The sequence below is a fragment of the Populus euphratica genome, unplaced genomic scaffold, assembly GCF_000495115.2.
Source record: "Populus euphratica unplaced genomic scaffold, PopEup_1.0 scaffold16.1, whole genome shotgun sequence".
In the NCBI taxonomy this organism is placed as follows: Eukaryota; Viridiplantae; Streptophyta; class Magnoliopsida; order Malpighiales; family Salicaceae; genus Populus; species Populus euphratica.
Window position 1 is genome coordinate 754381 of NW_011499882.1, and position 14468 is coordinate 768848.

General features: G+C 33.3%; 1 protein-coding gene across 1 annotated transcript; it reads right to left on the bottom strand.

The window, feature by feature from the left end:
• Positions 1–4529: 4529 nt before the first annotated feature.
• LOC105129594 (phosphoglucomutase, chloroplastic-like) lies at positions 4530–13099 on the bottom strand. Its single transcript, XM_011031715.1, has 22 exons — positions 12666–13099; positions 12505–12570; positions 12297–12341; positions 12093–12185; positions 11929–11981; positions 11423–11474; positions 11246–11314; positions 10782–10850; positions 9815–9937; positions 9679–9731; positions 9095–9173; positions 8948–9012; positions 8796–8863; positions 7243–7361; positions 7088–7162; positions 6853–6968; positions 5645–5786; positions 5429–5510; positions 5296–5342; positions 5102–5179; positions 4908–5013; positions 4530–4819 (listed from the first exon to the last, which is right to left on the bottom strand). The coding sequence occupies exons 1-22, from the start codon at positions 12912–12914 to the stop codon at positions 4752–4754; spliced, it is 1917 nt and encodes a 638-aa protein (XP_011030017.1). The 5' UTR covers positions 12915–13099; the 3' UTR covers positions 4530–4751.
• Between the last annotated feature and the right edge of the window lie 1369 nt (positions 13100–14468).

Below are 14468 nucleotides of genomic sequence, written 5' to 3' on the forward strand. Positions count from 1 at the left end.
CGATTTGATATATATGCTTTTTATTGCCATGTTTCAACACTTTATATGATATGCGAGTCAGAAATTCCATGATCAACAAGGGTTTTATTCAACATGAGAAAGTAGTCCCAACAGCTTCCGAGCACCAATTCCATGGAAGAAATGAAGAAAAATCCGTCGGCACCGAAGTACATGCTAAATACATTGTGCCCGGAAATGTCCTTGAAGTCCAAAAACAAATTGTCTCCGAAGACTTCACATGAAATCCACAAAGTACTCAATCAAATTTGTGTTGAAATTAACACAATAATTTTGTGTGTTAGAATTAAGGAGAGAAGAAATGTTAGTCTTGTGTCAATAATTATGAAAAAAAATGCTCTTAATATATATTTTGAAATTTATTTAAAGAATCATCCAAAAAAACACAGAATTTTAGAATATCTTGTTAATGTTCAGAAAGGAGAAATTCCCAAATAAAAAAAATAAAAAAATAATGGAGACACGATTTTAGATAGTCTCTTCAGTGAGAAAGAGAATGGAAGAGCGTGTGTTGAGCACTAAGGCATCGTCACATCTACTGTTTGAACTTAAAAATAATGGTGTATTTTTTTTTTCAGTTGACTAGAGCTGCATGTATATCACTAAACAAATCTCCATTATAAACATATCTAATAAGTGGGAAGATTTTATGAACCTACATGATGTTTCAATAGCATCACTACCATGTAACAGAACACGAGTTAAAGGCTTGAAATTGTACCCGTACACTAACAATTTAGTATAATTTTTTGGATTATTAACTCCCTTGTGTGTTAGAGAGAGAGAGAAAGAGTCAAATGCTCGGAAATTATAATTTATTTTTAACACATCCAAGTACATATTTTAAAAGTTAAATTGATTTTATTTTAAATTTTATTATATTTTTACAGTTCATTTGGATTATTTTTAGATATATCAAGATAATTAAATTACATTGAATCAATTCTCACACTATTTTTATTTTTTTAATTAGAAAAAACATTAATAACATGTAGATACTTTTTACATAAAAAAATTTGATCTAACCCACTACATGAGACAATAACATAGTACAAGTATTATATATAGGGATATAATAACTCAAAAAAATTGTATAGAGAGATCACATTAGAGTTTTAACTCAATAGTTTAATATGGATTAGCTAAAAGAATAATAAAATTCTTAAGTATATTTTATAAGTAAAATTCTTAATAAGCTATCAATTATTTTAGGATTATCTTTTTTCTAAGTAATAATTTAATATGTTGGCTTTATGTTTCTCCACTTGCACTAGTTCAAGCTTTTTCGATTAGATATTTTAGGATAATATATATTATTAAGATCCAACGGTATACATAGGTTTAAAGATCTAATTAATCTAACACTAGTCATCAAGAGAATGATTTTATTTAATAAAATTCATAAAGTCAAAGTTGTATGCATAAATAACTGTTCCCTAAAGTCAAATATAAATAAGGAAATCAAGAATTATATAGAAAAATGGATTGCCAAAGACATGCATGACAGGATGAATGGTATTTGATAGTGGAGGAGTGCATAATTGCCTTGACTTAATTATTATTATTTAAGGTGTAACAAAGTAGCCACCATTACCTACTAAAAAATGCATAAAAGCAATTAATCCCCCCATTAAAACAATACAAAAAAAGTAGCCATCAATTTGGACAAGCCATGGAAAGGGATGCTTGGAAAGTAAATACATAACAAAAATTTCTTGTTTCTTCTTAATTTTTAGTAAATGAAGTTGAAGCCAACAAGGGTCGCAAATAAAGTAGAAGTATGAGAGCAATAATGAATGGTAGTAGAAATTAACTCTTTCTTTGCAAGGAATAGATTGCAAGATATGAACTCTTTTAAAACCTAAAATCATGGCGTTATTCTTTATAATTAATAATAAATCTCCATTAATCACTTGGGATTTACGTATCACCGACAAGATCTTGTGGAGAAGTTAATCACTCTTCAAATTAGCATGTTGATTAACTCTCAATGCTCAAGAAAACAAAGGTTACAAAGAAAATTATTAACCCCTTCATGGTTTAGTCAAGTTTTGAGAGCTTGCGGCTTTATCCCTATTTGAGATGACTTGAAGACTTCAAAGTGAATTCATGAATTGTTATTTTTTAAAATTACAAATCATTAAATTGATACATTTTAAGGATTTTTGGTCTTTGTTTATTTATATAATGGGGTGTGGTGCGGTCTATGTTTTATCTCAATCACGGATTGAAAACATAGATCCACACAAAAAAATTTCTTGAAATCCTGGCTAAGAAAATGCTATAATTTATAGCTTTTTTCTTAATATAAGCGCAATATCAAACACGCATTTATAATGCTTTTGATATGGTAAAGTCAAATCAGCAAACCAAAAATACCTTCAACTGCAATATGTTATAGGGTTGGTGGCATAGTTTGTATCATTTCTAGAGATATATTTAGTTGTAATGTTCTCGACAATGGTTTATATAATTTCTGATGATCAAAAAACTCTCTAAAAGTTGAGAGAAGTTCGCCAAACATGAAATTGTTCACTACAGGACAGAGGACAGTAGGTGGAAAAGAAAGAGAAGGCATCAAGGTCCATCGCTAGATGCAACTAGCATGATGGTTTAGTTGTCACAATGTCATGCAGATAAAAAGGTGGGGCAAATTGAGTTTTCTCTCTTCAAGAGCAAATCCTATGAAACTGATAGACCCAACAAGGTTGGATCTATTACTGGATCTATTACAGTAACTATAGCGTAAGTGTGTGTATTACAGTTCTATCCTCTTATATGATGATGCACTACAAGTTTTGCTTACTTTTCCCTGTCTGTACAATTATTTGTTGGTGGGTCTGGTGGAGGACTTAAATCACATAAGAAATGGGGAGCAGAGACAATCCAGATAGATTTTGGTTTTGGATTTTTGAAGAAAAAGGCGGGCTCCATTGTAACGATTCTGAAAGTATGTTCACTTCGCCAAAGGAAATCCTATTGAACCTGCTCCAGCTTCACTTGGAATCTCGAGTGTCCATTTAAGGGGCAACCAAGGAGCAAATAACAAAAAAAAAAGGCTTATAAGTATGGGATTAAGAAGTCCAAATCCTCCCTCAATTAAAATGATTCACAGCAGAAAATTCACAGTATTGGGTCCTTAATAGGGAACATCATAGAAGCCAAGGGATTTTAGGGTTAACATTTTGCTGCTCCGGGTTGAAAGTAGGAGGGGATAAAGAAATTAAGAAAAGCCTGCATCTCAAGTTTTCTCTCATACTGAAAAAGCACTTCTGGGGTCCCTCTTTGAAGTGTTAGTCTGTGGAGATGATAATGCAGTTAGATAATGTCACATCCTAACGAAGGGTATAAAAGTTTATGAGAGGGAAGTGGATGACGCTGCATTTGAACTTTAGAAGGACAAAAATAGTGTCCCAGCATGTTCTCTCATGTTGAGTGCTTGCTGTGCCATTATACCAATTGGAGCTGCTGGAGAGTGTTAGCTTGCATTTTAAAGAAGACTAGGGAAGTATTTAAGACAAATTTTCCCCATTATAGGCATCTTGCGGTCATGCTTGTCTTAGTTGTACACTAGGCTCTCACAAAAGGCGGTCGCGGCCTGCCATTGGATGTTTCATCATGATGATCTGATCAGATAAAAGCAGACCACTAGGATCAACCTTGACATTAAAAAGAGCTGTTTTGATCGCCATAAAACACCACAAGATCATGTCTTTTATAGGGATCGACATGACAATGCAACAAGCTCTATCATCGATCTAAATGCATGAAGAATGGTCACTGGATGATACATAATACTAAAGATCTTCATCGTTGGTAGTTATTGGGCCAAATTTATTACGTGGACATAGCATTGAGGGGGAATTGCTTATCAGATGGAGGCAAATTGGTGTGTACAAATTCACGGAAATATCTGCAAGTGACTTGTAATTGTCTCATCATGGATATATTGTTTCATCTTGTCGTCATGAAACAGATGGATGAAACTAAATGAAATGACAAGCGATGTAACAATATACTCACTCTCTCTATTCAGCCTTTTTAGTCTGGTACTTTCCACTCGCTCCCATTTCCTGTTACTTGTTTTTCCTATTTCCGACCTAAAAGGGTTCCAAATTCCAGTGACATTCGAGCGACAATTTCGTGAAACTAAAGTAAACTTAAAGATCAAAATACTGTAGGCTGAGACAGCGAGCAAACGAGAGAAGCTATCAAATGTGAAAAATCCAGACAGCTCCAAAGTAGATTGGTGGGATCTTCATATAGGTAAAAAAAGGTCAGTGAATAAGTTGACATTGATTTGGAGGATTTTAGAATGGCAGGAGTAACAGGAAACTTATATAGAGCTTGAGTGGGTGTGTTCTAATGGCATCAGATAAGGAGGTTACAGGAACCATATTCCAGACGAGGTTTCTGTTTACGTATAGCTGATATTTATGTCTAACATTTCTACTGTTATCAATGCATGACTTCAAATCAAAAAGGGAGATATGAAGATTAACAAGGGCATGTAGCGAAAGCAAGAGATTTTATTTGCATAGATATGTTTTTACACGATTTACATGGAGAGATTTATTGAACCATAATGCCATTACTAGCTAAAGAACAACCGAAATTGAGCAGAAACAATACGTATGGCAAGTAAAACCAGAAGAGGATGGAAAGCCCGACCTGCCATTAAGCATAACTTGGCATACGACTAGATTCTTGAGACTCCCAATTTTTGTTAAATTTCAAGTGATGACTGTAGGCTTGTCCCTTCCTGTGAAGTCTTTCAATTTTGATACGGACAACGCCAGATCTAAAACAAACCAAAACATATCATGAATACATATTCTAGTAATGCCAGAGAAATTAGCATTTTACTTGAAGGAAAAAATAGTACTGACCTATTAATGGTTTTAGGGCTACTTGAGCATCCATCTCATGTTTAGAGACATCTGGTTCAAACTGTTCAATGTAGATTCTGACAGTTGCACCTGCTGATCCAGTTCCCTGTAGATGTAGATGTTCCAGTTAAAAGAAAAACCAGAGCCTATGAAGCTTCAAACTCTGACATAAAACTATAATCAATTAAGCATACAGATAGACGGAATATGATCCTTGATCCATCAGTGAAAACAAACCGGATGCCTTGCTTTGATACCACACTTCCATCCACCTATAATAATCACATAAAAGATAAGTTAAACATGGCAGTGATATCAGGCTACAGGTGCTTGGTGAAATCGCAACTGATCAAATTTGATCAGTTAAACATGCAGAGTTTTAACTTACAGGATCAGTGTATGTAAAGTCATCAGCAAACTGAAGGGTGTAATTTCCTATAAAGCAAATTGTAATAAAATGCTCAAAGATTGTCAGATAGCAGGCGGTGATTAAATGAAAAGGAGATCAAATATAAACTTACCATACTTGTCACCTGGTTTGCTCTTAGAGACTAAATCTCTAAGATACTGTATCATTTTATTGGCACCTTCTGATTCACATTCCTGAAAAAGAATTTACATAAATTAAAGAATTGTACCCAGTACACACCTCTACTTACACACTGGAAGTTTAGTCCATGGCTGTATCCAAAGAATCAACTACACCATGGTCTACAAAAGATTTGGACGATGCTTACTTCATAATCATATCTAGAAAAGAAATTTCTTCCATAGGTTGCCCAGTGCTCTTTCACAACATCAGCAACAGATACTAACTTCTCCCCTGGTTTCTTGTCTTTGTTTCTGTATGCAATAATCGAAAGCCATGCTAAAACAGCCCTGCATTTAGATAGATTTGTTATTCTGTATGCAATTTGACAATCTTTCATAACAGAGGAAGCGAGATGTGGTAAACCAAACAAAATACGAGGGTCTTTCAGAAACAATGGCCTTAAAAATGTAAACATGATTCAGTGCAATAGAACTTTAAGGAAAAGAACTGACTGAATCTGGTTCACCAAGCTTTCTAAATATACTAGGTCGTAACATGATTCTGATGAGATTTTGCAATAATCAACAATAGATAGAAAATCTAAACAATATACTAGTGTTGGAAAATCTGAAACATGCAAAAGACAGACTGTTGTGATAAGGTCAAATGTGAAACATGCAATGAGACAGACTATGTTGTGATGAGGTCAAACACCTACCAATTTAAAGCAAAGCATTCCTATGAAAAGATAATATCAAACAACTATTTAAATTCTAATTTAGCTCCAAGGTTGTGAACCACTTGAACTAGCATATAGTTCCATCAGCAAGGCATCCAATCTTCCACTTCCATCCAGACCCTCTAATCTATCAGAAGGAATAGGTAAGGACAGATATACAGCAGCCCTTCTACCCCTAGCAATTGGACCCAGCCACAGTTCATGGCAGAGTAGCAGACAATCTGTTGCTATTGAATGCAAACAGAGAATTGGAAACGATCCATTGAGGGTAATAAACACCCAACGATCAAGCAGACCTTGGCAAGATGAAGATTTTTTCACATAGAAACCAACCTGCAAAATGCTTGAATTATAATATACTAGTAGGGAGGTGCTGGTTCTGGTTTTCATTTTGATATGAAGTAGAATGTTTGACAATTACCACAGAGATTTTTGCAAGTGTGATAAATTATAAGGCTTAGATGACTGTGGCATGATAAGAAAATGAAGAAAGGTTTAAGGAATGTCATGAGACAAAAAGCATAAAACTGCAGAAAACCTTCTATAGCAAGGTGGAATTTTATAACCAGCACTAAGCACGAAATGTAAAGCTATTTTTCTTAACATTAATTGGCAGGAAAACCCTTAATGTTGTTCCATGTGAGAGGTTCATTGGATGCATCTCAGACATTTACCATATGCCATCCTTCTCACGAATGTGATCAGAACCAGTTCCAAAACTTTCTTCACCACAAATTGACAGTTTTCCAGCATCCATAAGATTCCCAAAAAATTTCCAACCAGTAGGGACCTGAACCCAAGTTAAAAGATTGTCAGGAGAAAAGCATCTCTATCAATGCAAAGCCCTATTCTACCTTCTATGGTCTCCCTATTTATTGAAACTAGAATTTCATTCAAGGGTTGCCTGACCTCAAAAAATGGAAGATTCAATTTTTCAGCCACACGATCTAGAGCACCACTTGTTGGCATGGACCGAGCTAAACCCTGAAATGTGGAAACAAGATATTTATTTTTTGTTCCTTTGGACATCAAAAAGGTTGAAAAATATCTGCAGAATTTTCTACCTTGGGGCCACTTGTAAAGTATGGAATGGCTTCCTCCACGTTGGCAGCGATGATAGCGACAGAATCTGAAGGAGTGACAAAAAACCCTCTACCTAGGACCATGTTTCTGTCCCCATCTCCTGAATAATGGTAAGAAAAGTTACTTCTGAAAAAGGGATATTAAGGAATATCGATATGATGATTAATCACAATATGGAGCTCAAAGATGAGCCAAATGGTTCAATAAGAAACAGAAATTACTCAGTCATCTGATCCAAGCAATACACCCACATAGTGTTTAGGAAAGACATTTGTGGCAGCCTAAGTTTTCATTTTCACCTTTTTCATTATACCTGCCCTCACACCAATGTTGTCAAACACTCTTACCAAAACTTCAAGGACCAAAACGAAGTTCCTGCCCAGGATTTACAGATCCTGATATATATATTTGTTGTATGGATTTAAAGTACTTTAACATGAATCTTCCTTTTTCTTTAGCATGTAGCACAAAAATAGAATACCAAGCATTGGTTGCTTATATTAACCTAGTTTATTTTTAATCAAAATCCATCCTATAGTCAGCTAAAGAGTGGATCAAACCTTGATTTATATTCAACTACTGTTATCAAGGTTGGCATCCGCAGATTTATTGTGTCCCAAGCTTGGCAGAAACTATATAATATGGTTCACCACCCAAATCAATTCATTCAAGATTTGCACCAGCCCCCCCAGAATTTTACACAATTTCTTCCTATTTGACTACTGGTTTCCTCATTATATCATCTACAGATATAGCAGTGAAAACCACTGAAACAACAACATCAACAAATTCGAGACTCAAAATGATCTTGTTGAATAAAGTGTCACAGTGTTAAACAGTGTAACTTGAGGGTTGATTTCAAATTGGCTCATTTATTTCAATGAAAAAGAGTGAAAACAACAGATGCACACAGTATATATAATTGTGATCTGAACGCATATGACAGATTAATTAAATAAAGCAACGTTACTATCAGTAACAAAATTTACTAAAAGAGTGCCTCCTGATATACTTGCATAACTGGACTTCTTAATTAGAAATACTTATGGATTCGTAATTGGTATCTCTCCAAAATGAGCAAAATCAGTTGAAATATAAATTTCAGCAATTAGCTATTCATATATGGATTAAAAACTTATATTTTCCTTCAGTGTTTGAGACTTAATTTAATCTATAGCTTTGACAGGTCAAATACACCATTCTTATATGGTCAATGCTTGTAGTCTGATAAAAGGGCAAAGTAACTTAGGTTGTTGGTACAGCTACTAAGTTCATCATTCCAATATTTTGTCAAACAATAAAAACCATGGCCACAACCTAAAATTTATTTGCAGTTGAAATTTTACTTAGTTGATGCCACAAAAGGGAAACCCTTAACTTTCAGATCAAAATTTAGTTCAAAACCCCAAAGGAATTGCTCAGTGCAGCCTAATCTGCCAGTGAATTCATGCATACATTCACTCAAGCAATTAATAGCACATCAAACACTTGAAAAATGAAGCATGTCAGTGTCTTTAAAATTCATCTGACATACCATCACTTGCAGCTCCAAAATCTGGCCCGTTCTCTGCATACATGATGTCTACCAAGCCCTTGGCATATCTGATTTAGAGTAAAAGATATGGTTAATAGGATATCAAATGATTACAACTTGCTATATGGTCAAGAAGTAAATAGCCATCTTACGTAAGATTAGGATCTGGATGGCCATGCCCAAAATCCTCCAGAGGCACTCCATTTGAAATTGAATCCTACATGCAAAACTTAACATATGTTATCAGGAAATATCGGATAGTTCAAAAATATTATCAAAATGTCTCATCCAGAAAATACCAGACTGGCCCCAAGCTTGTCCACAAAGATAGGTTTTGCATAAGCCCCAGTAACAGCATGCATGGCATCAAATATAAACCTGAAAGTAAAATACCATATAATATACTTTAAAACCCAGAAAGATAGCTTTCCACATATGAATTTGAGATTCAACAATGCCTATTATGCAAGAGTATAGAACTTGCATCAAACACAACACAAGCAAAAACTGTGCATGCTTCTGTACAGGGAAAATAAATAGCGGAAGGTACAGATGATCATGATGGCAAACACAATATTTTAGCTGAGAAGTCTTCATATGAGAAGCAAAAGAAACACAGCATCTGTGAAAGTAGCAACAGATATAGTGATCTAGTGAAAACGGGCTTACATAGATTGACTGCAAATAGTTCAGGGGAGACTTTATTGCCAAGTTGAGAAGTTATGAACATCAGTTCAGGTTAATTCATCCATAAGTTAATACTTGGAGGAGTATACATAACATAAGATAGCCAAAAGGAGTAGAGGATCTTCTTCATTTATCATATGCATGAAGGAACATGTAAGAAAAAATGGCAATGTCACTTGGCAGTGAATAAATGTACCTGAAATCAGATCGTGAAAGGAGACTTTCGATGAGCTTAAAATCAAATACATTCTGCAAAATAATCCATACATTACTGACATGAAATCCAAATGAATGATCATCCAAAGATGCACGTTCATGTTTTTGTTTCTAACCTCCATTAACTCCAAATAATCAGAAACTGGGTCTACTACTTCAACACTAAAGCTTCCATATTTTGTGATTCCGAGAGTAGAAAGGTCAACATCAGGAATGTCTGCCATCTTAATCTCAGATATCTGCATAGAATTTACAAAATTTCAGATTCATGCAGGAACTACCAAATTATAGGAAGTCAAATAATCAAGCATGCACGTCTAAATAATTATGGAGGTGAGATGATGTCCAGTTGCGACCCAAAACCTTCACTTATGAAAATCACAAGATTATAGCATTTTTTGAACAAGAAAAAATGAATATTAAGCAAGTTAAAAATAAGAAAAAGAAAACAAAGAAAAAGAAGCAGAACATCCATACTAATAAACACAGAAATACTTCAAATTGACCGAGTCTCAATAAAATCAATGAGCAATTAGCTTATAAATTAACTTGCCTAAACCAGGCAACCTATTGGTTTGCTGGTCTTTTCAGTTTTATTTAGCATAACTGACCTAGAGAAGTATTATAGAAACTTCCTCGTGTTGATTATAGCAAAAAGGCTGAACCTTGGTAAAGGTTCGTATCAGAAAACACAGATTGGTTGTGTAAGGATCCTGTCATCTTGGTACAGGTTTATAGCTGTGAAATTTTGGATTGTTCATTCACACAGAGGAGAAAAAACCATACTCAAGTGGTAGTGCTCGGAATTGCCAAGGTTGGTGTCTACTTTAGGAAACAAATAAATATTTCATCTAAAGCTTCTACACATCGAATAGAGACTTATAGTCAGAGCACATTATTTACAATTGAATAAAAAACTAGTGTACAGGGGTAAACCTATGCAATGATTACATTTTTACTCTTCAAAAAGGATATAAAACCAGAAGAACGTAACCATGTTGAAGAAAGATGAATAGCTGAACATAAGGAATTACAAGTAAATAACAAGATACTTTTTTGATAAAGAAATAGCCAGATACTTACAGAAAGGGTGTTTCCATATATCTTGTCAGTGATGGATTCAGGTGCAGGTTGCCCACTGTTGTAATTAAACTGGGAAATGTAAGGGGAAAAAAGGAAGCAAGCCACATCAACTGGTCGATTTGCAAGTAACTCAACATGGTCAGTTCATTCAACTAAAACACCAATATGTGATGGGAAAAAAAGATCTCTGTTAACAAGATACTAAATTGCAAACCATAACATGTCAGGATGGTTAAATCATCAACATGTATGACGAATGCAAAAATAAATTAAAAAACAGATAGCTGACAATGACCAGTAGTATGATAGCCAAAAAGTAAAGAAGCTTGCTGCACTATGCAAATCAGCTCATCGTGCTTGATTCCCATATTTTTTTACAGCTCATAAAAAGGGTAGGAGTGGGGTTGAGGGTCAAGATGAAACTATAATTAAGCAGGAGTATTAGATGAGAATAAGCAATTTACCTTGATACCCCAATCATATTCAGGTCCTCCAGGATTATGACTTGCACTCATTATAAATCCACCATTGGCCTGCAGATTTATTTGCTAGGTTAGGCAGGGAAAGGGGAAAGTTTATTAAGGCATTGAAATGAGATGCTGAATGTCTGGTCAAAGAATAGATGAGAAGTATGTTCTTGCCTTCCTCTTTCGGATCACAGCAGAAACAGCTGGAGTGGACATAATACCTTCCCTGAAATGTTGGAATAACACCGTAAACAGTGCCAAAATTGCATAAACATGATTCAAGATTCCAAAAGGTATTTCATATTTACAACTTCAGATGGAAAGAAAATACTATAATTCTTTGAAGTTCTCCAAAATGATTATCAAGCAAAGCATCTGATAAAAGAGAGTTAGCTAAGTTATAATTGATTAATATTTCAACCTTATTTTTTCTTCCCAATTGACTACGAACATGATTCTCAATCAAACCATCCTGGGCTTTTGGCGTTAATTAACTTAAAAAAACAATTTGTTATCAACTCAAAGTTTGGTTCTATTAGTCAAAAGCAGCTATCACAGTGCATAAAAATCGGTCTCAAACAATTAGTCCTAGCATATATCATTCATCTAATACATCAATCCTCCTTTGCATATATGCATTTTCTCCATCTGACAACAAAAGGATCAATCGTGGTACTTACTTGCCGACAAGGATTTTAGCAACACCATTCCCAGCAGCAATTTTGATGATTATCTGCATTTTAAGTCCACACAACTCCAATAATCAGAGAAGGAGCCACAGAATTAAACATATAAAAGGTATTATTAACTAATCATAACAGGTTGATTAAGTAACAGCAATCACCTGTGAAGCTTCTAGGTTGAAGTAACGACCATCCCCTCCTAAGACCAACACTCCATTCTTGTAATCCTCTGGTGGCAATGAATTAAACAATGCCTGCACATACAAAAATTCAAACTTTACCAAAAACCTTTATCAAATACCCCCTAAACAATGACACAACACAAAATTTAATGCCAAAAAACATGTAAAAGAAAACAACCAAACCTGAATCCAATTTGCAAGGTAATTTTCCTCCTTGAAAATCTTAACCTACAAAAACATAAATTTGAAACCAGAATAAATCACCTCTGCCCATCAATTTAAAATCAAACTACACTCATTTTTATTCAACAAAGAACATAAAACCCAGAATACTAAATCACTTTTCTCTACTTTCTCAGCAACCAAACAGAAAAAAGAAGCAGAAAACTACCTTCTTTCGCAGACCACTTGTCCCTGTCTTCTGACCCTCAATTGGCTTTGTAGACACTGAATTAATCTGCAAAACACAAGAATCAAATACCCATTCGTTACTTAGTGCCATATAAAGCAAACAAACATTTGTATATGCACAAAATACAGAAAAGGAAGGACCTTGATGCCTTCAGGTTCAGCAATGGCAGTAGAGGAGGAAGCTTTGACGGAGAGGGAAGAACTAACTGAATGTAAATTTTTTAAGAGAGCAAATTTTGGTGAAAACAAAGAAGATGATGATAAAAGAGAGAAAGAACGGATAGGTGAAGAGAGGAGGACACTGCCATTTGCATTAGTTTGCCTAAGCTTTCTATGGGTTGATGAAAAGATAACATTTTCAAGTCTCAAACAAGAAGTAGAGGAAGCCATTTTATTGCTTCTTGATCGACAATTTCTCTCAATGTATCCTTCTTCCCTTGCAAATGTAGTCAGCAGTGATCACTGTAGAGAGAGAATGGGAGTACTTTGTATAAGAGAGAGAAAGATTTTGGGAAGTGAGCTGAGAAGAAAAGGAGAGCTGAGGAAATCTGACTGCCGCATGTACTTTTAAAAGACTTATCTTCGCTTCCTATCTAGTCATACTCGGACTCTACACACACAAACCCACTGTGACCTTCCTTTCTCCATTGTTTTATTTTATTTCATCTTTTCTATTTTTCAAAAAAATATTTATTTATCTTACTTGTTATCAAAAATAAATAAATAAATAAAATAAATAACCCCCTAGCAATATTATTGTGCCCCAAAACACACATATTATTTTACCCCTTTGTTATTTTAACTTTAGTTTTAGTTTTGAGAATAAAATGATTTTTTCATTGTAATATAAATATTTTTAAAAAATTATACAAAGTTATTTTAGTAAATATATTTTATGATGCATAATAAAATTATTAATTTAATCAATTAATGAAATAATATAATGCCTTCTATACAAAGATATTTTTGTATTTTCATGTTTTATAAAACAATTAAATTATTACATTACCCCCTTTGTTATTTTAACTTTAATTTTAGTTTTGAGAATAAAATGATCTTTTCACTGTGATATAAACATTTTAAAAAAATTATACAAAGTTATTTTAGTAAATATATTATGTGATGTATAATAAAATTATTAATGTAATCAATTAATAAAATAATACAATTCCTTCTATATAAAGATATATTTATATTTTCATGTTTTATAAAAACAATTAAACTACTACATTGCCCTTATAATTAGAATTCTTTAGCCTTTACTGCAGGGGCTTGGTTGTAATTTTACTATAATTTGTTTGTTACTATTGTTTAGTCATAAAAATATTATGGTCCAACGTGGTTTGGCTCAAAATTATTTTTTTTATTTTTTTTATTTTTTATTTCTTAGATTTGCATGCTGGCCATGCAAAAAATTATGTTAGTCATTCTATTTATTTTTTATTTTGATTTATTTTTTTCTCTTAATTGCAATTATTTTATTTACAATGAGTATATCTAATTTGATTTTATGTTTAGTTTCATCTCTAATCATTTGATTTTTTAAATTTGATCCTTATTTTTTTTAATTTCTATTTATTTTGTTTTAAATCATTTTCTTGATTGATTTTTTTTTCAATTCCACCCCTAAGCATTTATTTTCATTTAAATTTTAGGTTAATTTTGGACCTTTTCATTTAAATTTTAGGTTAATTTTGGATCTAATTCTTTTAATTGCTATTTTTTTAAATCATTTTCTTAATGGATTTGTTTCTTACAATTTCATTCCTAGACATTTGATTTCATTTTATTTTTCCCAAAACATTTAATTTAATTTAATTTTTACATTGAAATTAGTCATAATTATTTAATTGCTATTTTTTATTAATGTTTTTAATTTTATCCATCAATATTTAATTGATTAAAAATCTTGCTTCTTTGTTTTATTATATTTACATTTAATAG

Bases quoted from the DNA above. Each gene is read 5' to 3' on its own strand.
- LOC105129594 (XM_011031715.1), bottom strand. From the start codon at position 12,914: ATGGCTTCCTCTACTTCTTGTTTGAGACTTGAAAATGTTATCTTTTCA. The intron at 9,938-10,781 runs GTAAGTATCTGG...AATTCTATGCAG, and splicing joins TATATGGAAACACCCTTTCT to ATATCTGAGATTAAGATGGC. The intron at 5,343-5,428 runs GTAAGTTTATAT...TTTGCTTTATAG, and splicing joins CAAACCAGGTGACAAGTATG to GAAATTACACCCTTCAGTTT.